The sequence below is a fragment of the Chiloscyllium punctatum genome, chromosome 4 (assembly GCF_047496795.1).
Source record: "Chiloscyllium punctatum isolate Juve2018m chromosome 4, sChiPun1.3, whole genome shotgun sequence".
NCBI lineage: Eukaryota > Metazoa > Chordata > Chondrichthyes > Orectolobiformes > Hemiscylliidae > Chiloscyllium > Chiloscyllium punctatum.
In genome coordinates this window covers 93,587,464-93,612,623 of record NC_092742.1, presented here as the reverse complement: position 1 = coordinate 93,612,623, position 25,160 = coordinate 93,587,464, and the positions used below count along the sequence as shown (strand labels likewise).

Sequence of the window (25,160 nt, the reverse complement as noted above, 5' to 3'; positions counted from 1 at the left end):
CAAAAAGTCAATTCTCCTGCTCCTTGGATGCTGCCTGCCTGCTGAGCTTTTCCAGCACCATGCTTTCGACTCTAATCTCCACCATCTGCAGTCCTCACTTTCTCTTAACACATTTTTTAGTTCCTTTCAGAATTTAAAAAAAAAATATTTTTATTTCATTGGAGGAGAAAGCATTTGACATTCCTTCTTATCATGACTGTAATCCCGATAGAAATCTATTGTTCAAGTAGATCAATTTTATCTTTAGTATGTTTAACATAAATGTTTGTCTTGTTTGTGCTCCTGAACACTTATGGTACAAAAAAAATGAAGTAAGTAAGAATCTTAGAATGATGCACCACAGGAGATCATTGTGGATTATTTGAAAAGACTAACCAAATAATCCCACTTTTTAATCTTGTCCTATGCACCCACAATTGTTTTCACTGTCAGCTATTTATCCAATTTCTTTTTGAAAGCTGTTCTATACTGTCAGGTATAGCTCTCTGCATTTTTAAAATTCATGTTGCCTCTTGTATTATTTCTGTGTTCTCTTCCAACTGGTTTTCTTGCTTTTTGTATTTTATCTTTATAGTGTAACATAGAAGTCCAGTAAAATGCTGTCAGTCCACATTGCTCATGGCTTTTGCAGAAAACTTTGTTTTTCAGCAATTATACTTGTTTATCATGTTATTAATGTCAGTAGAATCTGGTATCCGGGTATTCCATCTGAATGGATTCCGATCTGGTATTCCATTTGAAGCGGCCTCATTCTCTCTGCCCCTCTCTTGTCGCTCTCTCAGCCTCTCTCTCGCTCTCTCTCTGCCCATGTCTCTCTCTCTCTGTCTCTCTCTGTGTGTCTCTGTCTGTCTGTCTGTCTCTCTCTCTCTCTCTCTCTCTCTCTCTCCCCATCTCTCTATCCCTCTGTCTGTCCGTCCGTCCGTCCGTCTTTCTTTCTGTCTTTCTTTCTGTCTTTCTTTCTGTCTTTCTTTCTGTCTTTCTTTCTGTCTTTCTTTCTCTCTCTCTGCCTCTGTGTTTCACTCTCTGCCTGGCTCCCCCTCTCTCTGCCTGGATTAGTGGTGCTGGAAGAGCACAGCAGTTCAGGCAGCATCCAAGGAGTTTCAAAATATATTTCTGATGAAGGGCTTTTGCCCGAAACGTCGATTTCGAAGCTCCTTGGATGCTGCCTGAACTGCTGTGCTCTTCCAGCACCACTAATCCAGAATCTGGTTTCCAGTATTTGCAGTCATTGTTTTTATATCTGTCTCTCTGTCTCTGTATCGCGCTCTCTCGCTCTCTCTGTTTGTTTGTTTGTTTCTTTCTTTCATTCTCTCTCACACTCTCTCTCTTTCTCTGTGTCCCTCCCTGTCTCTTCCCCACCCCCACCCACTCTCTGTCTTTTCCTCCCCACACTCCCATTTGCCCTTGCGCGTGCATGCGCGCGCGCGCGCGCTCTCTCTTCTCTCTTTTCCCCTCTCTCTCTCTTTCTCTCCCCCCCCCCCCCCCCCCCCCCCCCCCCCTTCTATCTGTCTGCACTCTCCCCCTCTCATGCTCTCATGCGAACACATTGTTTTGAAACTTTGGAGAAAAACATCAAAACAAAAGCACTTTTAAAAGGGAGAGAAATGGACAATGGCAGCACACGGTCAGGTTAGTGCAGGAGAGAGAGAGACAGAAACCCACACTGCTCCCTGACACAGCAGTGAACTTATGCATTTACTGTCTTTGCTGTTTGAATTTATGTATCACCGCACATTAGTGCATCTCGGAAAATTAACAAACATTGAAATTCACAACTGATCTTGAACGAACCTGTTTGGGAGAGGTCACAGCTCAGAAACAGGTAAATGAATAGTTTTAAGTATGGCTTTGCTATACGTCTGCAGTAGTGAGTAGAGTAGGTTCTTTCTTGACTGTGTTTAATTGAGATATGTCTCTTGATTAAACTTTAAAATATAAGCCATAAGTATTAAGTTATCCTGGAGCAGTGTTTTGTAGAGGGATAAGACAGTGCTATTTTCAGGGTCTGTAGATTAGAAGAAGCCTTTAGTAGAATGATATGCTCTTCTTGTCGGATGTGGGAGTTTAGGGAGAGCTTATGTGTGTCTGAGGAGTATATCTGCAATAAGTGCCATCGGTTGAGAACCCGATCAGATCAAATGGATCAGTTGGAGAGACAGTTAGAGGCAATGAGGAATTTATAAGTGCAAGGGGATGTGATGGATGGCAGTTATAGGAAGGGAGAAAAGTCACAGATACAGTCACATGCATGGGTTAACACCACAACAGGTAAGAGAGGTAGGCAGGTAGTGCAGGAGCCTTCTATAGATATCCCCATTTCAAATAAGTATGCTACTTTGGAAAATGTAGGGGGTGATGGATTTTCAGGGTAATGTAGCATGAACAGCCAAGTTTCTGGTATTGAGACTGGCCCTAATGCAATGAGGGTGACGTCGGGTTCCGAGAGATCGATTGTGTTAGGGGACTTTAGTCCGAGGCATAGACAGATGTTCCTGTGGCCAGCAGCAAAAAATCAGAGTGTTGTATTGCCTCCCTGGTGCCAGGAGCAAGGATGTCTCAGAAAGGGTGCAAAATGTTCTCAAGGGGGAGAGAGACCAGAGGAGGTCATTGTACACGTTGGAACCAATGACATAAGAAGGGAAAAGGATGAGATTCTGTAGGGAGAATATTGAGAGTTAGGCAGGAATTAAAAAGGAGGTCCCTGAGAGTAGTAATACCTGGATTACTCCTGGTGTTATGAGCTAGTGAGGGTAGAACAGATTAATGCACAGCTGAGAAGCTGGTGAATGGGAGAAAGATTCACATTTTTGGATCATTGAAATCTCAGAAATTACCTGTACAAAAAAGGACGGATTGCACCTAAATTGGAAGGGAACTAATATATACAGGGAGATTTGCTAGAGCTGCTCAGGAGGATTTAAACGAGTAAGGTTGGGGGAGGGGATGGTAGTTGGGACCTAGGGCAATAGTGAGGAAAGAGATCAATCTGAGACTGATACAGTTGAGAAAAGAAGCGAGTCAAACAGTCAGGGTAGGTCGGGACAAAGCAGAGAACAATGTAGGACTGAAAAATTAAACTGCATTTATTTCAATGCAAGAGGCCTAACAGGGAAGGCAGGTTAACTCAGGGAACATGGGCCTGGGATATTGTAGCAACTGCAGAAACATGGCTCAGGGATGGACAAAACTGGCAGCTTAATGTTCCAGAATGCAAATGCTACAGGAAGAGAAGAGGGGGAGTGACATTTTTGAGAAGGGGTAGCATTACAGCTGTACTGAAGGAGGATGTTCCCTGAAGTGCATCCAGGAAAGTTATTTGGGTAACCTAAGAAACAAGAAACAGATGATCATCTTATTGGGATTGTATTACAGACCCCCTAATAGTCAGCAGGAAATTGAGAAAGAAATTTGTAAGGAAATTTCAGTTATCTGTAAGAAAAATAGGGTGGTTATGGTAGGGAATTTAAAATTTCTAAACGTCGACTGGGACTGCCATAGTGTTAAGGGTTTAGATGCAGAGGAATTTGTTAAGTGTGTACAAGAAATTTTTCTGATTCCGTATGTGAACTTGCGAGAGAAGGTACAAAACTTGACCTACTCTTGGGAAATTAGGCAGGGCAGGTGACTGAGGTGTCAGTGGGGGAGCACTTTGGGGCCAGCAACCATAATTCTATTAGTTTTAAAATAGTGACGGATAAGGATAGACCAGATCTAAAAGTTGAAATTCTAAATTGGAGAAAGGCTAATTTTGACGGTATTAGGCAAGAGCTTTCAAAAAGGTAAAAACAATGACTGCAGATGCTGAAAACCAAATACTGGATTAGTGGTGCTGGAAGAGCACAGCAGTTCAGGCAGCATCCAACGAGCAGCGAAATCGACGTTTCGGGCAAAAGTCCTGATGAAGGGCTTTTGCCCAAAACGTCGATTTCGCTGCTCATTGGATGCTGCCTGAACTGCTGTGCTCTTCCAGCACCACTAATCCAGTAAGAGCTTTCAAAAGCTGATTGGGGCAGATGTTTGCAGGTAAAGGGACGGCTGGAAAATGGGAAGCCTTCAAAAATGCGATAACAAGAGTCCAGGGGCAGTATGTTCCCGTTAGGGTGAAAGGAAAGGCTGATAGGTGTAGGGAATGCTGGATGACTATAGAAATTGAGGGTTTGGTGAAGAAAAAGAAGGAAGCATATGTCATCTATAGACAGGATAGATCGAATGAATCCTTAGAGTATAAAGGCAGTAAGAGTATACTTAAGAGGGAAATCAGGAGGGCAAAAAGGGGACATGAGATAGCTTTGGCAATTAGAGTTAAGGAGAAGGATTTTTACAAATACATTCAGGACAAAAGGGTATCTAGGGAGAGAATGGAGCCCCTCAAAGATCAGCAAGATGACCTTTATGTGGAGCCCAGGAGATGGGGGAGATACTAAATGAGTATTTTGCATCTGTGTATACTGTGGAGAAGGACATGGCAGATACAGAATGTGGGAAAATAGATGGTGACATCTTGAAAAATGTCCATATTACAGAGGAGGATGTGCTGGATGTCTTGAAATGCATAAAAATGGATAAATCCCCAGGACCTGATCAGGTGTACCCTAGAACTCTGTGGGAAGCTAGGGAAGTGATTGTTGGGCCCCCTGCTGAGATATTTGTATCATTGATAGTCACAGATGAGGTGCCAGAAGACTGGAGGTTGGCTAACGTGGTGCCACTATTTAAGAAAGGTGGTAAGGACAAGCCAGGGATCTATAGACAGATGAGCCTGACATCGGTGGTGGGCAAATTGTTGGAGGGAATCCTGAGGGACAGGATATACAGGGTATTTGGAAAGGCAAGGACTGATTAGGGATAGTCAACGTGGCTTTGTGTGTGAGAAAATATGTCTCTCCAACTTGATTGAGTTTATTTGAAGAAGTAACAAAGGGGATTGATGAGGGCAGAGCAGTAGGTGTGATCTATATGAACTTCAGTGAGGCGTTCGACCAGGTTCCCCATGGGAGACTGGTTAGCAAGGTTAGATCTCATGAAATACAGGGAGAACTAGCCATTTGGATACAAAACTGGCTCAAAGGTAGAAGTCGGTGGTGGTGGAGTGCCACAAGGATCAGTGCAGGGTCCACTACTTTTTGTCATTTTATATAAATGATTTGGATGTGAGCATAAGAGGTACAGTTAGTAAGTTTGCAGCTGACACCAAAATTGGAGGTGTAGTGGACAGCGAAGAAGGTTTCCTTGGATTACAACGGGATCTTGATCAGATGGGCCAATGAGCTGAGGAGTGGCAGATGGAGTTTAATTTATGCGCGGTATTGCATTTTGGAAAAGCAAATCTTAGCAGGACATATACACTTAATGGTAAGATCCTAGGGAGTATTGCTGAACAAAGAGACCTTGGAGTGGAGGTTCATAGCTCCTTGAAAGTAGAGTCGCAAGTGGATAGGATAATGAAGAAGGCATTTGGTATGCTTTCCTTTATTGGTCAGAGTACTGAGTACAGGAGTTAAATTCTGGTCTCCTTCCTGTCGAAGGGATGTTGTGAAACTTGAAAAGGTCCAAAAAAGATTTACGAGGTTTGGAGGACTTGAGCTATCAGGAAAGGTTGAATAGGCTGGGGCTGTTTTCCTTGGAGCGTCTGAGGCTGAGGGGTGACCTTTTCGAGGTTTATAAAATCATGAGGGGCATGGATAAGATAATTAGACAAAGTCTTTTCCCTGGAGTGGGGAAGTCCAGAACTAGAGGGTATAGGTTTAGGGTGAGAGGGGAAAGCTTAAAAGAGACCTTTTCATGCAGAGGGTGGTACATGTATGGAATGAGCTGCCAGAGGCTAGTACAAATGCAACATTTAAAAGACATCTGGATGGGTATATGAATAGGAAGGGTTTGGAGGGACATGGGCTGGGTGCTGGCCGGTGGGACTAGATTGGGTTGGGACATTTGGTCAGCATAGATAAGTTAGACCGAAGGATCTTTTTCCATGCTGTACATCTCTGACTCTGAGGTGTCACCTTTTCTTTATAAAATCTTAAGCTGTTTCAAGAATGTGACTTGAAAGAAGTTCTGAGATTTCCATGTTAATGAACCGAAACCTGCAACCCATTCTAAAAGATGAAATGCTTAACAGCAATCTAGGTTTGTTCAATATATCATATCAGTTGCATGATACTGATCTTTTGCTATAAATTCTGTGTCTTATGATCCTGCTCCACAGCTACCTGATGAAAGAGCATTGCTCCGCAAGCTAGTACTTCCAAATAAACCTGTCGGACTGTAACCTGCTGTTGTGTGATTTTAAAACTTTGTCCATGCCAGTCTAACACCAGCACCTCCACATCAGAATTGGGGATAGTATAGTTTGGAGCGGATATGCTGTTCTTTGTGCCCAGGATGGTGAATCCCAAAGGTTGTATTGCCTACATGGTGCTTGGATTTGGGATGTCTAACTGGGCCACAGAGGAACTTGTAGTGGGAGGGTAAAGATCCAGTTGTCGTGGTCCATGTAGGGTATCAATGACATGGATAAAACTAGGGGAGGGCAGAGGTCCTGCAAAGAGAGTCTGAACAGCTAGGGGCTAAATTAAAATGCGGAACCAAAAAGCCACAAGCTAATTGACACAGGGTCAATAGGATTAAGCAGGTAAGTGTGTGGCTTAAAGATTGGTGTGGGAGAAATGGGTTTGAATTCCTGGGACGTTGGTACCAGTGCTGGGGAAGAAGGAAGAGATGGTCTTCATCTAAATCATGCTAGGACTAGAGTCCTAGTGAATTGATAACTAGGCCTGTAGGCAGGGGTTTAAATTAAATACTTGGGGGGAGGAGGGAATTAGAAAACCCAACTTAAAGGAGGAGGTAAGAGTGCATGTTAGCAATGTGGTGGATGGTTACTGGACAATAATTGCGAGGGACAAAACAGGTGAATGTCTTTATGCACCAAGGAATTATAGAAGAGTAAGGGGAAGTTTACCAGGAGAACAAATTTAAAAACTTTATCGAAATGCACAAAGCATTCAAAACAAACTGAATGAGTTAATGGCCCAAATGGAAATGGATGGGTACGATTTAGTAGTGGTTACCTAGACCAGAGAAAGAAGGTGGTGTTGCTTTTCTGATGAAGGAAGGGATTGGTGTTCTAATAAGAAATGATATAAGCAAAAGAGGTCAAGATGTGAAAGCAGCCTGGGTAGAAATAATAGAAAGCAAAGGGAAGAAGTATTTGGTCAGTCTCACACCAGTGTACTGCAATTAAACATAGGCATTAGGACAAATTTGGCCTGAGTAGATTGAGCAGGAAAGCTAAAAGGTAAGACAGCGGATGAGCAATGGCAGTTGTTTAAGGTGCTACTCAATTCCTCACGGCTAAAATACATCCCAGTGAGGAAGAAAGGTGGTAAGGGGGTAAAACAAATCCATGTCTAAACAAGGAGGTCAAGGTCAAGGTTATGAAGTCAAAAATTAAGATATACCATATTGCAAAGGCCAATGGCAAACTGGAGGATTGGGAAACATTCAAACATAAACAAAAGTATACTTAAAAAAAAAATCTAAGGAAAATTACAATCGAAAATGAGCACAAAATACCAAAATGGATAACAAAAGCTTCTATATGTATATAAAAGGGAAGACAGTCACTAAGGTCCTTGGAAGGTGAAACCAGAGAGCTAATAGTGGGGAACACTGAAATGGCCTAGGTACCGGTGTGGGATAAACGGTTTTTATTTCTGGATGGCAAGAAGTAACTAGTGGAGTACCAGAGTATTTGGTCTTGGTCCCCAGCTTTACAATCTACATTAACGACTTGGATACAGAGATAGTAGGCTCTATAGCTAAATTTGCAGATGACATAAAAATAGGCATGGTGCTAAATTGCACTGAGTAAATAATAACCTTACAAATGGATATAGATAGATGAAGAGAGTGGGCTAAAATGTAGCAGATTGAGTTTAACATGGCTAAGTGTGAGTTCATGCATTTTGGTCAGAAAAATTGAAACACGACCTATTATCTAAATGGGAAGAGACTTTGGGGTTCTCCAGTAGAGTGGGATCTGGGTGTCCTTGATCATGACTCAGAAAACGAGCATGCAGCTACAGTACATAATTATGAAAGTGAATGGAATTTGGCTTTTGTAGCTAAAGGAATAGAATATAAAGATTAGGAAGTATTGTTGTAGCCATACATATCATTGGTGAGACCATACCTGGAGTATTGTACAGTTTTGGTCCCCTTATTTATGGAAAAGGGTAGTGTTATTGGAGGCAGTTCAGAGGAGGTTCGCTCAGTTTTCCCAGAGAGGAGGGGTTAGTGGTATGAAGAGAGATTGAACAGTTTATGCCTATACTGTTTGGTATTTAGAAGAAATGAGGTGAGATCAAATTGAGGTATTCAAGATGATGAAAGGTATGGATAAAGTAGTTGGGGAGTGGATGCTTCCTCTTGTGGGGCATTCTAGGATGAGAGGTCATAGTCTTAGGATAAGGCGTAGCAAATTTAAAACAGTTGTGGAGAAACTACTTACAGAACATAAAACATTATAGCACAGTACAGACTCTTTGGCCTTCGATGTTGCGCCGATCTGTGGGACCAATCTAAAGCCTATCTATCCTACACTTCCATTTTCATCCATATGTTTATCCAATGATCATTTAAATGCCCTTAAAGTTGGTGAGTCTACTACTGTTGCAGGCAGTGTGTTCCACACCCCCTACTACTCTCTGTCACCCCTAAATTTAAAACTATTTCCCCTTGTGCTAGCCATCACCATCCAAGGAAAAGGTCTCTCACTGTCCACTCCATCTAACCCTTTGATTACCTTATATGTCTCGATTAAATCACTTCTCAACCTTCTTCTCTCTAATAAAAACAGCTTCAATTTGCTCAGCCTTTCCTCATAAGACTTTCCCTCCATACCAGGCAACATCCGAGTAAATCACCTCTGAATCCTTTCCAAAGCTTCCTCATCCTTCCTATAATACGGTGACAAGAACTGTATGCAGTACTCTAAATTTTGTACAGCTGCAACATGACCTTGTGGCTCCAAACCTTCATCCCTCTACCAATAGAAACTAACACACCACATGCCTCTTAACAACCCTAACAACCTTCATGGCAACTTTCAGGGATCTATGTACATGGACACCAAGATCTCTCTGTTCATCTACACTACCAAGAATCTTACCATTAGCTCAGTACTCTGCATTCCTGTTGCTCCTTCCAGAATGAATCACCTCACACTTTTCCGCATTAACTCCATTTGCCACCTCTCAGCCCAGCCCTGCAACTTATCCACGTCCCTCTGTAACCTGCAACATCCTTTGGCACTGTCCACGTCTCCACTGACCTTAGTGTTAGAAAGAGAAGAACATCATCTGCATAAAGGATGATCTTATGCCTTCCTGCTCCTACCGCTGGGGCAGTTATATTGGGGTCTTTCCGGATGGCCTCTGCCAATGGCTAAATCCCCAATGTAAATAGTAACGGTGAGAGGGGGCACCCTTTTCGGTTGCCTCAGACCTTATACTGTTACTGAGAACTGCTGCTTTAGGGTCACGATATAACACTGTCACCCACCTGGCAAAGACCCCTCCAAGATCAAACCGTTCCAGTATATAAAAGAGGTACGCCCACTCCACCCGGTCAAATACTTTCTCTGCATTCATGGAGAGTACCAAGCCCTGAATCGACCCTTGCTGGTACACCTGAACCATATTTAGCACTCTCCTAATATTATTAGAGGAACTGCGACCCCTAATAAAACCTGTCTGGCCCTCCTTTACAAAGAAGGAGGCTGAGCCTCAACACCAGCATTTTCAACAAAATTTTAAAGTCGATGTTTAATAACAATATAGGCCTATACAAAGTGCAGTCCTCTGGAGCTTTCTCTCTCTTGAGAATGAGAAATATTTGCTTCTTTCAAAGAAGATGGGAGGCAGTCCTGTCTGTATGAATAATTGTACATATTCAACATTGGCCCAGCCATCATGTCTATGAACCCTTTATAAAACTCACTTTGGGCCGGGTGCTTTACCACTCTGGAGCTGCCTCACCGCCTCCTATATCTCTTGGGTTGTCAGAGGGGTGTTCAAAAGAGATGCCTGCTGTGATGTTACACTTGGGAGGTCCAATGCCTTAAGAAGGACTCCATCTTCGCCAATCTGTCCTCAAACAGCCCTCCAACTGGTACATCCCAGAGTAGAACCTCCTGAATGCTGCATTAACCATTTTGGGATTCCAGGTGATAATACCAGAACGCTCTCTAATGGATATGATAGATTGCGGGGGCACTCTTCTTTCTGGCCGAGTATGCCAAATACCTACCCGGTTCATCACCATACTTGAATAACCTGTTTCCCAAAAGAAATCTCCCTCTTTTCTGCCTGGGTGAATGCGGCATTCAGAAGGCTATAATCCACTGCAACCTAGTTATAGACTATCTGTCAAGATATGCTGTTTCGGCTGCCTTCAGCTGAGCCTCAAACACATGCTGCTGCTCTCCCTTCTGTCGTTTCAGAGTCACCGAGTAAGAAATAGTCAAACCCCTTGCATAGGCCTTGGCAGTCTCCCAGAGCACTGACCAGCCATACCCGAATTCACGTCCCAAAATAATTTTAAATTACTGTGAAAAATACTCTATGAGCTTACTATCCTTCAGGAGGAAAGGATCCATGTGCCCGTGCCAGGTTCCTGTCCCATCGCCACCAGCCTTAACTTCCATGTACACTGCCACATGATCAGAAATGGCTATGTTCCCAATTCTATAGGACAGCACTGAATTCACAAAGGCCGAGGGGGGCTAAAAACAAGTCAATCCTAGTATAGCACACATGTAGATTAGGAAAGTAAGTGTAGTCCCTACCCGCAGGGTGAAGACATCTCCAGATATCCACCAACCCCAGCTCCCTGTTCAAGTCCACCAGCTGCCTGGATTGCAGGGATATACCCACAAGACCCCTTGGCATCCTATCCACCGCGGTGTCCATACGTCTGTTAAAGACTCCCCCTATAATTGTATGACATGGCCTAAGGGTCATCAATCCGGAGAGCGCATCTGTTTTAAAAAAAAAGATTTGAGGGGGTGTGCCGGGGAGCAATATACATTCATGATTCCACATTCCCCTCCATGTATTAAAGCTTTAAGGATCAGAAACCACCCACATTCGTCCTTAATTTGGTCTAACAACTGAAATGGAAGATTCTTCTGAATGAGTATAGCTACTTTTCGAATTGAAAGATAAAGAAAACATCCGGTCGAAACCTCCCTGCTATAATTTTAAGTGCTCCTTATCAGTTAGATGTGTTTCTTGCAGCAAGACTACATCGACTCTTTCCTTTCTAAGGCTGGAAAGTATTTTTTTTCCCTTAATCAGTGAATGACTGCCTTTAACATTCCAGGTGCAGCATTTACACAAGCAGTTAGCCACAGCCATCCAAAGCAGCCTATGATCCCCCGGGAGGAAGAATTCCATTTATAACGCGCCGAGAGAAAACAATAAACAGTTCATATAAAATACAACTACAACAACTACCAAATTATAACTTCTAACAATTACTTCTACAATGAACCAACATATAACACAAATAAGTCAAGACTTTCCCCCTTGCCCACAGGGGGCGCTCATAATATCCTCTAACCCCTCAATGGCTCCTTCTAGCTGAAGCTGTGCCCAAACCCAGTCAAAATTAAGTACAAAAAAGTTACAAGTGTCTGACAACAATAAAAATTAAAAGTTGACATTCAACCTATCCCATCCATTCTTTGACCCCAGGCAATGATGGTTTAAAAAAAAAAGAATCCCCACCCCAGACTAAGAAAGAGAAAAAGGGAATGACAAACAAACAAAGGATAATGGGAGGGGAGAAAGAAGGGAGAGGAAAGAGAGGGAGAGAGAGAGAGAGAAAAAAGGGAGACCCCCACATATTAAAAAAGACAAAACCAGGCAAACTGCAGAAAACAGAAAGCAAACACTATTTTCTGTTTTATTTGAGCCAGCCAGTCTATTTTAAGGTGTCCAGGAAGTCCTTCGACTTTTCCGATGAATGAAAATTAAGCACGGACTCTCCGTGGCTGAAACATAATATCACCGGATATCACAGAGTACTGAATATTCAAGTCCCTCAGCCTCCTTTTTTACCTTATCATCCTCTTATGGATCACAGCTGCAGAAAAGTCTTGAAAGAACATAATTCTTGATCCTTTATATATCAGAGTCTGTGGACCCTTCCCCAGTATTCTAGAAGCTTCCAACACCATTTGCTTGTCTCTATAGTGCTGGAGTTGCTGGTCTGACCGGGGCCTGTCGACCTGAACCCAGTCTGCCCCGACCTCCAGCTTCAAAAACTACGGGAGCCATTGCTCTAAGAAGCTGATCAGCTGGCCTCCCTCTTCCCGCTGTGGTAGCCTAATCAGGCAGATATTCTTGGATTGATCCTTGTGAACACTAGTTGTTAATGGCCTGTGGAATAGTGGGACTTCATTATCAGCATAGTTAAGTTGTAGCAATTTTACAACGTGGTAGAATTGTTTACTCCCAAGAGCAGTGTGGGCAAGGGTAAGATGTGTTAGAAAATAAGTGCAAGTGAAAGAATCAGCATGTTGATGTCAAGAATAAATTTCCTGTTTTCCCTTTGAGGTTTAAATGGTGAGTTAAGAATCTCACTAATGAGTGGTGACTTCCTTATTTGCGTGCATTTTCATATCATTATTGCCTTAATGGATGTCACTTCTCTGCAGCTTCAAATTCTCTTCTTCCTCAAGAAATTACACTGCACCAATTCCTTCATATGTAAGAGCAATTACCTGGTGGCAGCAGTTCACCACTTGCTTCTCCAGTCCTTTTATCCGATTCTGTCTTCATAATAATGATCCTGCATATACTATAGGCACCATCCACCTCTACCTTTCATCCATGCAATTTGGCACAGCCAAACAACCAGGCTAATTGTGTTGTCATACCTCTTTTGGGACCAACTCTTGTGCCAGCAGGGTGTGTGACGTAATATATATGCTTCAACTAGGTATTCAGATCTGAAAATAAAAGAGGACCTGTGGGATCAAGAAGGACTATAGTCGAGAAGTGCTATTACTGCCCAGGGTATGGTCAGTCAAGCGTTTAGTTGTAGCAGAGTCAGCATCCATGTGCTTACACTTTGGGATTGGGCCATTCAAGACCTGTAAGCCAAGTGCAATGAATCCAGAGATTATAGTTAAGTCGGTTCGGGTACTGTGAAGACATCAGTCCAGGGATATGCCAGTTTTTTTGCAAAGAGGGAAAGAAAGGGACTAAGAATGATGAGAATGAGAAAGAGAAAACCATCAGTAGTGATGGGACATGAGATGTTCCATCACAAGTGGTGAGGTGTCCTCCGTGAGTGAATAAGAAGTCATTCCTAAACTAACCCTAATTTAATGTGGCATGGCTTATTGAATAATCTATAAATATTTAACTAGACAGGTTAAAATCCAGTGGTTAGGACCATCTCTTTTTAAAACATTTCAAATTCATTGTTTTTGGTGTTCAATGGATACTGTTTGTCTAATTTCATAAGACCGTATGGTATAGAAGTATAATTGGGCTTTTTGGCCCATCGAATCTGTTCTACCATTTGCTTGTGGCTGATATGTTTGTCAATGCCATTCTCCTGCCTTCTTCTTTTAACCCTTGATCCCCTTACTCATCAGGAAGCTACCTATCTCTGTCTTAAATACACAATGACTTTACCTCCACAGCCCTCTGCAGCAATGAGTTCCACAGATTCACCACTCTCTGGCTGAAGAAATTCCTCCTCATTTCATTTCTTTTGAGTCACTTCGTCTATGGAATCCTCGTGAATGTTCCACTCTGCATCAGATGTGCTGTTTTCAGTTTAAAAATCATTTCTCTCCTTGCATTGAATTGGATATTCCACATATTTTGAATAATTTGGTGACAGTTTGCACGCAGTGCCTCAAATTTAATGATGTCAACTAAGCGCAGCAAGCTTATTTCACTCTTAATGATGGCTTTTCTTCCATCAGCCATCCACCTATTCCATTCAGTATGAGTATGATCCTTGAATGGCATGTTGAAAAGAGTGAACTATGGACATTGTACCCTTAGGTATAATTACAATGCAGTTTTTATTTTTTTGCAGATACCTCTTGATCTCAACACTTTTATAAATCTCTGGTCACGTGCCATGTTAGTGAGCTGCATTCTTTATGTTGACTACTGCGGTGCATACTCTACATATTATTGATTCATGAATTCACACCATTCTTCTCTCCCATACATGGGCATCCGTAAAATCTACTACAGACAACTTGATTTTCAGCATGGTTTTACAGTTGAAAATTATATTTAATTCTGTTGCCCAAGCAAGCTAATGCCACCATGAATCATATCTTCTCATGTCTTGTGATTTTCACCAGAGCTGTTCTCAAACATTTCATCCTCGCAGTTCAGTGTCATAGAGTCAGAGATGTCCAGCATGGAAACTGACCCTTGACGGTATTAGGCAAGAGCTTTCAAAAGCTGATTGGAGGCAGATGTTTGCAGGGAAAGGGACGGCTGGAAAATGGGGAGCCTTCAGAAATGAGATAGCAAGAATCCAGAGAAAGTATATTCCTGTCCGGGTGAAAGGGAAGGCTGGTAGATATAGGGAATGCTGGATGACTAAAGAAATTGAGGAGAAGGTGAGGACTGCAGATGCTGGAGATCAGAGCTGAAAAATGTGTTGCTGGAAAAGCGCAGCAGGTCAGGCAGCATCCAAGGAGCAGGAGAATTGACGTTTCAGGCATAAGCAGATGCTGGAGATCAGAGTAGAGAGTGAGGTGCTGGAAAAGCACAGCAGGTCAGGCAGCATCCGAGGAGCAGGAGAATCGACATTTTGGGCATAAGCCCTTCATCAGGAAAATGTCGATTCTCCTGCTCCTCGGATGCTGCCTGACCTGCTGTGCTTTTCCAGCACCTCACTCGCTACTCTGATCTCCAGCATCTGCAGTCCTCACTTTCTTCTTGTTTTCCCCATTACTGGCTATAAAAGGCTTATGCTAGGACTTAAAGTTGTTTTTGATTATATCTCTAAGAATTTTCTGTTTGGAGATATTTTTGTAGAAGGGCTTTTCAGCCTTTTCAGGCTGTTAACTGTATTGATGATGTGTTGAAATACAATTTGTTGAGTTCTTCTCTTCAAATGATTTCATGTCTTTTTCTTGAACTTCACTACTGCCATGATTTTCTAGGCAGTCGATCCCATCACTGCTGTCATCTTTTGTGTGGTTTTATAGCCACATCTGAGTGTTATGGTTCATTTCATACTGGTTGAAGAGAAGATATTGTCAAGAACTGGCTTTCAGCTTATCTTTATAAGACTATCTCAAATCAAGACAAATATTCAATTCGTGCTATTCTGAGAGAGATCTGTACCAAGTTGTAATTTTACTGTTGCCTTATTGAGAAACTATTCCAAATTGTCTACCATCTTTTGCTTCTCTGCACATGTTTGTAATGTTCAAACTGCTGGAAATCTGGCTTCTGCCTAACTCTTCATATGTTTTGCTCCTTTTTTCTAACTCCACCCACACTGTTCTAATCAGGTCCAGTGAGCACCAGTTTAATGACATCAATACTGGTTACTACAGTGTTCGAAAGCCCTTCCAAAACAGGTAGGGAGCTTCAGGGTTTTAATCCAACAGGAACATAAATTTCAAAGTCAAGGTAGTGTGTTTGGCGGTTGAGAAAGTTGTGATGCTTGAATGCATCTACTGCCCTATTATTTCTGGCCGCTAGAGGTCAGTGATTTGGTTAGTGTGGTTAAAGAAGCTATGATGAGTTGCTGTGGTGCATCTCATCGATGGTACATTCTGCAGCCAATTTGTAGCAACAGTGGAGAGAATGAATGTTTCAGCTGGTGGATAGGGTACCAATTAATTGAACTGCTTTGTTTTGGATTGTGTCTAAAAGTTTTTGATTGTCGAGTGGAGACATTTTGTATGCTGTGAATTGTGTTCAGGTGCACACTGCCTGAAAATATAATGAAAGCAGATTCAAAAATAATTACAAAACTAAATACCATGCATAATTAAAATGGAAAACCTTTTGTGGTGGATTAAGAGCAGAAAAGTGGGATTAACTTCAAAGTTTGTGAGAAGGTTTGTAGCTTGGGTGCTCGTTGTTGTGGTTCTGTTCGCCAAGCTGGGAATTTGTGTTGCAGACGTTTCATCCCCTGTCTAGGTGACATCCTCAGTGCTTGGGAGCCACCTGTGAAGCGCTTCTGTGATCTTTCCTCCGCCATTTGTAGTGGTTTGAATCTGCCACTTCTGGTTGTCAGTTCCAGCTGTCCGTTGCAGTGGTCAGTATACTGGGCCCAGATCGATGTGCTTATTGATTGAATCTGTGGATGAGTGCCATGCCTCTAGGAATTCCCTGGATGTAAATTTTGCTATTGTAGGAGAACACAATTTCACCTGCTATTTGTCTTCTTCAAATGCTGCTATGTTCACGGCTCCTAGAAAACCCATGTTGCTTGGCTTCTGTTATAGTCATCTTATAGACCACTGCCAGTGTATACGCAGCAGCTCCACTGGGAAAGGAGGTCTTGTTCGAGAGGCTGCAGATGTCAACAGTGACCTTGTGGTGATAACCAGAGTCACCTGAGGCCCATTTTCCAAAGATGTGGTGTGCCCTTTATTTGGGAATTTGCCTCCTTCCAGTTGAATCTCTGTGGTCTGTTCTCTGTGTCCAGTGGAGGAGCATGTGGCAGAGTATAAAGAAGCAGCAGTAGTAAAAACACCTGCTAGTACTGTTGGTGGTTTTACTCCTCTTGTCTGTCATCAAGGCTGCATATGCAGCTGTATACATTGCTCCCATGCCATAGTGGAAGAACAGAGGCTGTTGTGGTTCTGTTCGCTGAGCTGGGAATTTGTGTTGCAGATGTTTCGTTCCCTGTCTAGGTGACATCCTTGGTGCTTGGGAGCCTCCTGTGAACAGAGGCTGTTGGGAAGGTTAGTGGTTGCTATTTAAGTAGGTGTAGAATCAGGCGATATAGAGTCAGTATGGATAGAGCTGAGAAATTCTAAGGGTAGAAAGACCCTCTTGGGAGTTATCTACAGGCCCCCAAATCGTAGTCTGGATGTAGGGTGCAAATTGAATAAGGCGTTGAAATTGGCCTGTTGCAAAGGTGTTAATACAGTTGTTATGGGGGATTTCAACATGCAGGTAGACTGGGAGAATCAGGATGTTACTGGACCCCAAGAAAGGGGGTTTGTGGAGTGCTTCTGAGATGGATTCTTAGAGCAGCTTGTACGGGAGCCTACCAGGGAGAAGGCAATTCTGGACTTGGTGTTACGGAACGAACCGGATTTGATCAGGCACCTCGAAGTAAAGGAGCCATTAGGAGGTAGTGACCAGAATAATGATAAGTTTTAATCAGCAATAGGCGGCACGGTGGCACAGTGGTTAGCACTGCTGCCTCACAGCGCCAGAGACCCGGGTTCAATTCCCGCCTCAGGCGACTGACTGTGTGGAGTTTGCATGTTCTCCCCGTGTCTGCGTGGGTTTCCTCCGGGTGCTCCGGTTTCCTCCCACAGTCCAAAGATGTGCAGGTCAGGTGAATTGGCCATGCTAAATTGCCCGTAGTGTTAGGTAAGGGGTAGATGTAGGGGTATGGGTGGGTTGCGCTTCAGCGGGGCGGTGTGGACTTGTTGGGCTGAAGGGCCTGTTTCCACACTGTAAGTAATCTGATCTAATCTAATCTAAAAAAATTTTAGAGAGAGAAGGGAGAAGTGTCAATATTGCTATTGAATAAAGGGAGTTATGGAGCTATGAGGGAGGAGCTGGCCAAAGTTGAATGGTTCAATACCCTAGCAGGGATGGCAGTGGAACAACAATGGCAGGTATTTCTGGATGCAATGCAGAAGGTGCAGGATCAGTTCATTCCAAAGAGGAAGAAAGATCCTAAGGGGAGGTAGAGGCGGCCGTGGCTGACGAGGGAAGTTAAGGACTGTATAAACATTAAAGAGAAGTATAACGTAGCAAAGATGAGCGGGAATCTGGAGGACTGGGAAACTTTTAAAGAGCAACAGCGGATAACTGAAAAGGCAATACACGGAGACAAAATGAGGTATGAAGGCAAACTGGCCGAAAATATAAAGGAGGATAGTAAAAGCTTTTTTAGGTATGTGAAAAGAAAGAAAAATGGTTAAGACTAAAATTGGGCCTTTGAAGACAAACGGGTGAATTTATTATGGGGAACAAGGAAATGGCAAAAGAGTTGAATAGGTACTTTGGATCTGTCTTCACTGGGGAAGACACAAGCAATCTCCCAGATGTAATAGTGGCTAAAGGACCCAGGGTAATGGATGAACTGAAGGGTATTATATTAGGCAGGAAATGGTGTGGATCGACTGTTAGGTCTGAAGGCTGATAAGTCCCCGTGACCTGATGGTCTGCAACCCAGGGTACTTAAGGAGATGGCTCTAGAAATCGTGGATGAATTGGTAATCATTTTCCAATATTCTATAGAATCAGGATCAGTTCCTGTGGATTGGAGGGTGTCTAATGTTGTCCCACTTTTCAAGAAAGGAGGGAGAGAGAAAACAGGGAATTATAGACCAGTTAGCCTGACGTCAGTGGTGGGAAAGATGCTGGAATCAATTATAAAAGATGAAATTACGACTCATTTGAATAGCAGTAACAGGATAGGTCAGAGTCAGCATGGATTTAAAAAGGGGAAATCATGCTTGACTAATCTTATGGAATTTTTTGAGGATGTAACTATGAAGATGGACAAGGGAGAGCCAGTGGATGTAGTGTACCTCGACTTTCAGAAAGCCTTTGATAAAGTCCCACATAGGAGGTTAGTGAGCAAAATTAGGGTAAATAGTATTGGAGGCAAAATACTGACTTGGATTGAAAATTGGCTGGCTGACAGGAAGCAAAGAGTAGTGATAAACGGGTCCCTTTTGGAATGGCAGGCAGTGACCAGTGGGGTACCACAAGGGACCGCAGTTGTTTACAATATACATTAATGATATAGATGAAGGTATTAAAAGTAATTTTAACAAATTTGCTGATGACACAAAGCTGGGTGGCAGGGTGAAATGTGAGGAGGATGTTAAGAGAATACAGGGTGACTAGGACAGGCTAGGTGAGTGGACGGATGCATGGCAGATGCAATTTAATGTGGATAAATGTGGATAAATCCACTTCGGTGCCAAGAACAGGAAAGCAGATTGCTATCTAAATGGAGCTGAAAATGTGTTGCTGGAAAAGCACAGCAGGTCAGGCAGCATTCAAGGAACAGGAGAATCGATGTTTTGGGCATCAGCCCTTCAGGAATTCAGGCTGATGCCCAAAACGTTGATTCTCCTGTTCCTTGGATGCTGCCTGACCTGCTGCGCTTTTCCAGCAACACATTTTCAGCTCTGATCTCCAGCATCTGCAGTCCTCACTTTCTCCTCGAAGATGCTATCTAAATGGAGTCAAGTTAGGTAAAGGGGAAGTACAACGAGATCTAGGTGTTCTTGTACATCAGTCAATGAAAGCAAGCATGTAGGTACAGCAGGCAGTGAAGAAAGCTAATGACATGCTGGCCCTCATAATAAGAGGAATTGAGTATAGGAGCAAAGAGGTCCTTCTGCAGCCGTACATGACCCTGGTGAGACTGTATCTGGAGTATTGTGTGCAGGTTTGGTCTCCAAATTTGAGGATGGACATTCTGGCTATTGAGGGAGTGCAGTGTAGGTTCATGAGGTCAATTCCCAGAATGGCGGGACTATCATATGTTGAAAGATTGGAGCGACTGGGCTTGTGTACACTTGAGTTTAGAAGGATGAGAGGGGATCTGATTGAGATGTATAAGATTATTAAAGGATTGGACACACTGGAGGCAGGAAGTATGTTTCTGCTTATGGACATAGTTTAAAAATAAGGGGTAGGCCATTTAGAACAGAGTTGAGGAGAAACTTCTTCACCAGAGAGTGGTAGATCAGAAAGCAGTAGGGGACAAGTCTCTGGATACGTTCAAGAAAGAGATGGATAGAACTCTTAAAGGTAGTGGAATCAAGGGTTATGGGGATAAGGCAGGAACAGGATATTGATGGTGGATGATCAGCCATGATCATAATGAATGGTGGTGCTGGCTCAAAGGGCCGAATGGCCTACTCTTGTACCTCTTGTTTATTGATTGCAGAGAAATGTAGCTGAAACTGAGTGAAGGTACCTGATGAGAAGCCTGTCAGATATTAATAGGATGATGAGAGAAGAAGCATTTTGAATAGCTTCAAACCATTGGGAGCCCTTCACTTTCAGCTCAAAGTCTTCTCAGCTTGTCAGTTTGACTGAAGAACCTCTTTCCACCTTGTGTAATCACTACAATGACCCTGGCAAATAGTTAATGGGTCAGGAAATGGGTGCCCTTGCTGGTATTCCAGAATTTTTGTTTTTAAGAGTATTTAAAGTACTTACTGACAGATCCAATTGACTTCCCCAGCTATCTTCAATCCTGCCCCAGTGAAATCTGGCAAAGGGCTGTAAGTTGTCTGAACCCTGATTCAAGTATACTTAAATTTAACTACTTGCACAAAACCTGCCACCTATTGCCTGGAACAACTCTCCCTCCTTAAAAATTAACTAAAGTTTCAATTTTAAAAAGAACTGAGTAGAACTTGTTAAATTTTCATTCGAGGATCATCCCATAAATAACGTTTACTTTGTGCGAGTGGAGAAAGCCAGTTCATGAATTAAAACTTTCTAAAGCAGCATAGATGTCACCCAATGTTATTTTGGAGGTCAATACGAGTTTCATTTTAAGCATTATATTTTGCTCAGTCTTTCTTCAGAAGTGACTTAGCAGCGATGAGACTGAAAACAAAGGGAACCTTTATTAATGAAACAATACCAATTTGTTCTTGTTGACATTTGATCAATTATGTGCATGGTCCAGTATTGAAGGCAGCCATACTCCAGGAGATTAAATGAGTTTTCAAATGGTGAGTTAGCTCATGTGCTGTCACTCTTTTATTTTTGTCTCTCAGGGAAAGAAGAAGCAGAAGCTGGTCTTCGGGAAGACAATGCAAGTGCAGAGTGCCACAAGTGGTATGTACTCATCTCACTGCATTGGGGGGGAAAGAATATTCAGTGGCATTAGCGAGCTTTGAGAAGATTTGTAGCTCAGGTTGAGGTTCTGGACACAAGTTTACTCGCTGAGCTGGAAGATTAGTTTTCAGAGGTTTCATCACCATACTAGGTAACATCATCAGTGAACCTCCGGTTAGTGACCTGCTTTCTCTTTATATGTTTAGATTTTCTTGGGTTGGTGACATCATTTCCTGTTCTTTTTCTTAGCGGGTGGTGAATGGGGTCTAAGTCAATGTGTTTGTTGTTAGAGTTCCAGTCAGAATGCCATGCTTCTAGGAATTCTTGTGTGAGTCTCTGTTTGGCTTGTCCTAGGGTGAATGTGTTGGCCCAGTCAAAGTGGTGTCCTTCCTCACCTGTGCGTAAGGATACCAGTGATAGTGGGTCATGTCCTTTTGTGGCTAGTTGATGTTCACGTATCCTGGTAGCTAGTTTTCTGCCTGTTTGTCTGATGTAGTGTTTGTTACAGTTCTTGCAAGGTATTTTGTAAATGGCATTAGTTTTGCTTGTTGTCATTGTAGGGTCTTTCAAGTTCATTAGCTGCTGTTTAGTGTGTTGGTGGGTTTGTGGGCTACCATAATGCCAAGAAGTCTAAGTAGTCTGGCAGTCATTTTTGAGATGTCTTTGATGCCGGGGAAAGTGGCTAGGGTTTCTGGATGTATTTTCTCTGCTTGTTTGTGTTTGTTGCTGAGAAATCGGCGGACTGTATTCATTGGGTACCCATTCTTTTTTGAATACGCTGGACAACAGGCAGAAACTAGCCACCAGGATACATGAACATCAAATAGCTACAAAAAGACATGACCCACTCTTAATAGAATCCTTACATATGGATAAGGAAGGATACCACTTCGACTGGGACAACACATCCATCCTAGGACAAGCCAAGCAGAGACATGCACGAGAATTCCTAGAAGCATGGTATTCCAGCCAGAACTCTATCAACACACTCATTGACTTCGACCCCGTTTACCACCCTTGGAGAAAAATAACCGGAAATGACATCACTACAGGAAATGGTGTCTTCAACCCAAGGAAACCTAAACACATAAATAGAAAGCATGTCACTAACACCAGTGGTTCACTGGGGGCTCACTGATGATGTTACCTAGTATGGTAACAAAACATCTGAAAATGAACCTTCCAGTTCACTGAACAAACTTGCATCCATTCAATGGTGTTTCAGCATTCATGGATCAAGGTCTTATATGTGGATCTGTGTTAATTTACAACACAGCTGCATTTGTGCAGTTTTTGCAGATGATCCAGTATAATCTATGGTTTAGATTTCATTCAGCACCACAGTTTCATGAAGTCACTTCCTGATGACATTGTGCCAGATTCCAATTTGTGGATACAGCAAGTTTCTCTTATGGGCACGAACTGGTTGACAACAGTTGGTTTTCCTACTAGTTTATAGAGTATTTGCATTGATTTATTGCAAGAGTTTTATTCAATACAACTATTAATTCTCTAGATAATTCAATTAATGGTTTCATCTAGCATAAATGTGTATTTTTGAAAAATTGATCTCCAGTAGGATAAGATGGTATTAATTATATACTCTTCATTCCTCCTTGTCTTATTCAGTTAATTAATTACAAAAGGAATACAAATATAGAAAGAAATACATCTTTGAGTCACTTTGTCACAGTTTTTAAAAAGCTGACATTTGGAACTAACAGCTGGAAAGATAAGTTCAGCTCAGACTCATTGCTGGTCGTTCTCTGAAATGCTCTATAGAGACACTATTCATTTGTAAGAAGCCAGCTCTGAATTATAAGCATTCTGTTTTTTTAAAACAAAATTACTGAGAATACGCTGGGATACATACTGAATGCTGTGACTATTTGTTTTCTATCAATTACATATAATTATTTCATGGGATTTGGGCATTATTGGCTAGAACTTGACAAGATGGCAATGAGTTACCTCCTTGAACTGGTGCAGTTTTTGGGGACTAGGTACGTATACAATACTGTTTTAAAAAAAGAGTTCCAGAATGTTGACCCAGAAACGGTGAGTAAACAGTGATATGGTTCCAAGTTTCAATGTTGTGTGGCGTGAAGGGTAATTACAGGTGGTGGGATTCCCATGCATGGGTTTGAATGTGCTGTTGAAAGAACCTGGGCAAGTTAGTGCAGTACATCTTGTGGATTTTGCACGTTGCTGCCACTGCATGACAGTGAAGGAGTGACTGTTTAGGGTGATGCAGGAGTGGCCAGTCAAGTGGGCTGCTTTGTTCCGAATGTTGTCAGGTTTCTTGAGGTTTGTTGGAGTTGCGCCCATCCAGACAAGTGGAGTGTATCCAAATCTGGGATACGTAGACTGGTGAGGACAAGGTTAAGTGGATTTTTGCCAATTGTTGATCCCCTCACAATCACAACTGTCTCTTTTAGGACTTGACCAGCTTGGTCTCATGGTGCCACTGAGCCATTTTTTGTAATGATATTGAAGTCCCTGATCTTGAGAACATACTGTGCCCTGGACAGTGTTGTTCGACATGGAGAAACACTGGTTAGTCATCTGAAGAGGAGCAGTAGGTGGTAACTAGCAAGAAGTTTTCTTACCTGTTTTTGACACATCATGAGATGTCATGGAGTCCAGAGTCAATGTTGAGCATCCCCAGGGTAACCCCACTGCTGTGCCACCACACCTGCGATGATGATGGGCCTGTAAGGTATGATATCATTTTATTGCTAGACTAAACTCCTTGATTGGTTTGTGGGGCAGCTCTCCAAATTTTCACACAAGCAACCAGATATTTCTGAGGAGGATTTTACAGGATCAACAGGACTGGATTTGTCATTGTTATTTCATGTATCTTGGTCAAATTCATTAGACTGTGGCATGGTTTGATACCCTTGCATGGTTTGTTTGGCCATTTTAGTGGGCCTTTTAAGAGCCAAAGATTGTAGGATTCCAGTAAGTATGGCAGATTTCCTTCCCTAAAGTACATTTGATTTTTGTGACATTTGACATGTTTTCATGCAGTTAGCATTTAACTCCTAATTTTTAATGAATTCACAGTTCTTAATCTGCTGTAGTGGTATTCAAACCCGTGTCCCTCAGATTACATTATCACTGCCACTCCTTAACTTGGTCTATTTTATGAGATTTAAGATTTATCCACAACTGAATACAACTAATTCTGATTACCTGTACTTGCAATACTGTGTTTTGTGTCAGTCCAGTTTTCTGTATTATGTGCATATATATCAGAAAAGCAGTGCCATTTTCAATTCTTTAACTGTTCAATTTTGAATGTAGCTGAACATTGTATCTGAATTTCAGGTCCAATTTTTCTCATGGTTTGCCTTATTTAATTGACCTATGGCTTTTACTTTAATGACCACCACAACAGACATTGGAGGTTATCATACTTACCGGTGATTCCAATCTATATGTTTCATAATATTTTAATTGCATATGTTTTGTCGTTCTTTTTCCAGTTTTGAAATTTGATTATTTTTAAATCTTGTTTGTCAGTTCAAACGCAGAGAAAAGGGTTGTGGCAGAGAACATCGGCTTCATATTTGATAGGAGTTGGAATGATTTGTTTGTTAATGTTTGATACTAAAATAAAAAGAACATGATGTTATCAGAGTCCAAGTTTATTGAAAAATTTTAAAAAACTATTTGGCAGAGTTGCTGCACATTTTATTGCTTACTCATTTCCCATCAATCCCCAAGTCTGTTGTTTGCTATTCCTGACCATGTTTGTTGGCAAGTGCAGTGATTTCTCCTCTGTGACTCTGTGCAGGTTATTTCCAGAATTAAAATTCAGATATATAGTTTGTTGCCACGTTTTGTTCTGAGCAAAGGAGGTCAGTTCTCGAGCAAAAAGGAAGCAGCCTGCTGAAACTCACTTGGTTTACCAAAAACACAGCTATAATGCTTTTTGGCCAATTTTGTGATGTTGGGTATTGTACTGCAGTAATTTCGTTTTTGCCAACTTTTTAGACTCACTTTTCAGCTGTATGGGCCATTTCCCAATTCTTTTCATCAATTTTCATATTACCAGAAAAGTTTTTTTAATTGCTACATGGCAGCATA

The 25,160-nt window shown here is 42.1% G+C and overlaps 1 protein-coding gene across 1 annotated transcript in view; it reads left to right on the top strand.

Moving 5' to 3' along the window:
- The window catches only part of LOC140476541 (regulator of microtubule dynamics protein 3-like), a 244,186-nt gene that overhangs the window by 26,410 nt on the left and 192,616 nt on the right, over window positions 1–25,160 (top strand). Inside the window, exon 6 of the mRNA XM_072569320.1 lies at window positions 21,005–21,065. Coding sequence (XP_072425421.1) covers window positions 21,005–21,065 — 61 coding nt within the window. The remainder of the gene's footprint in view (window positions 1–21,004; window positions 21,066–25,160) is intronic.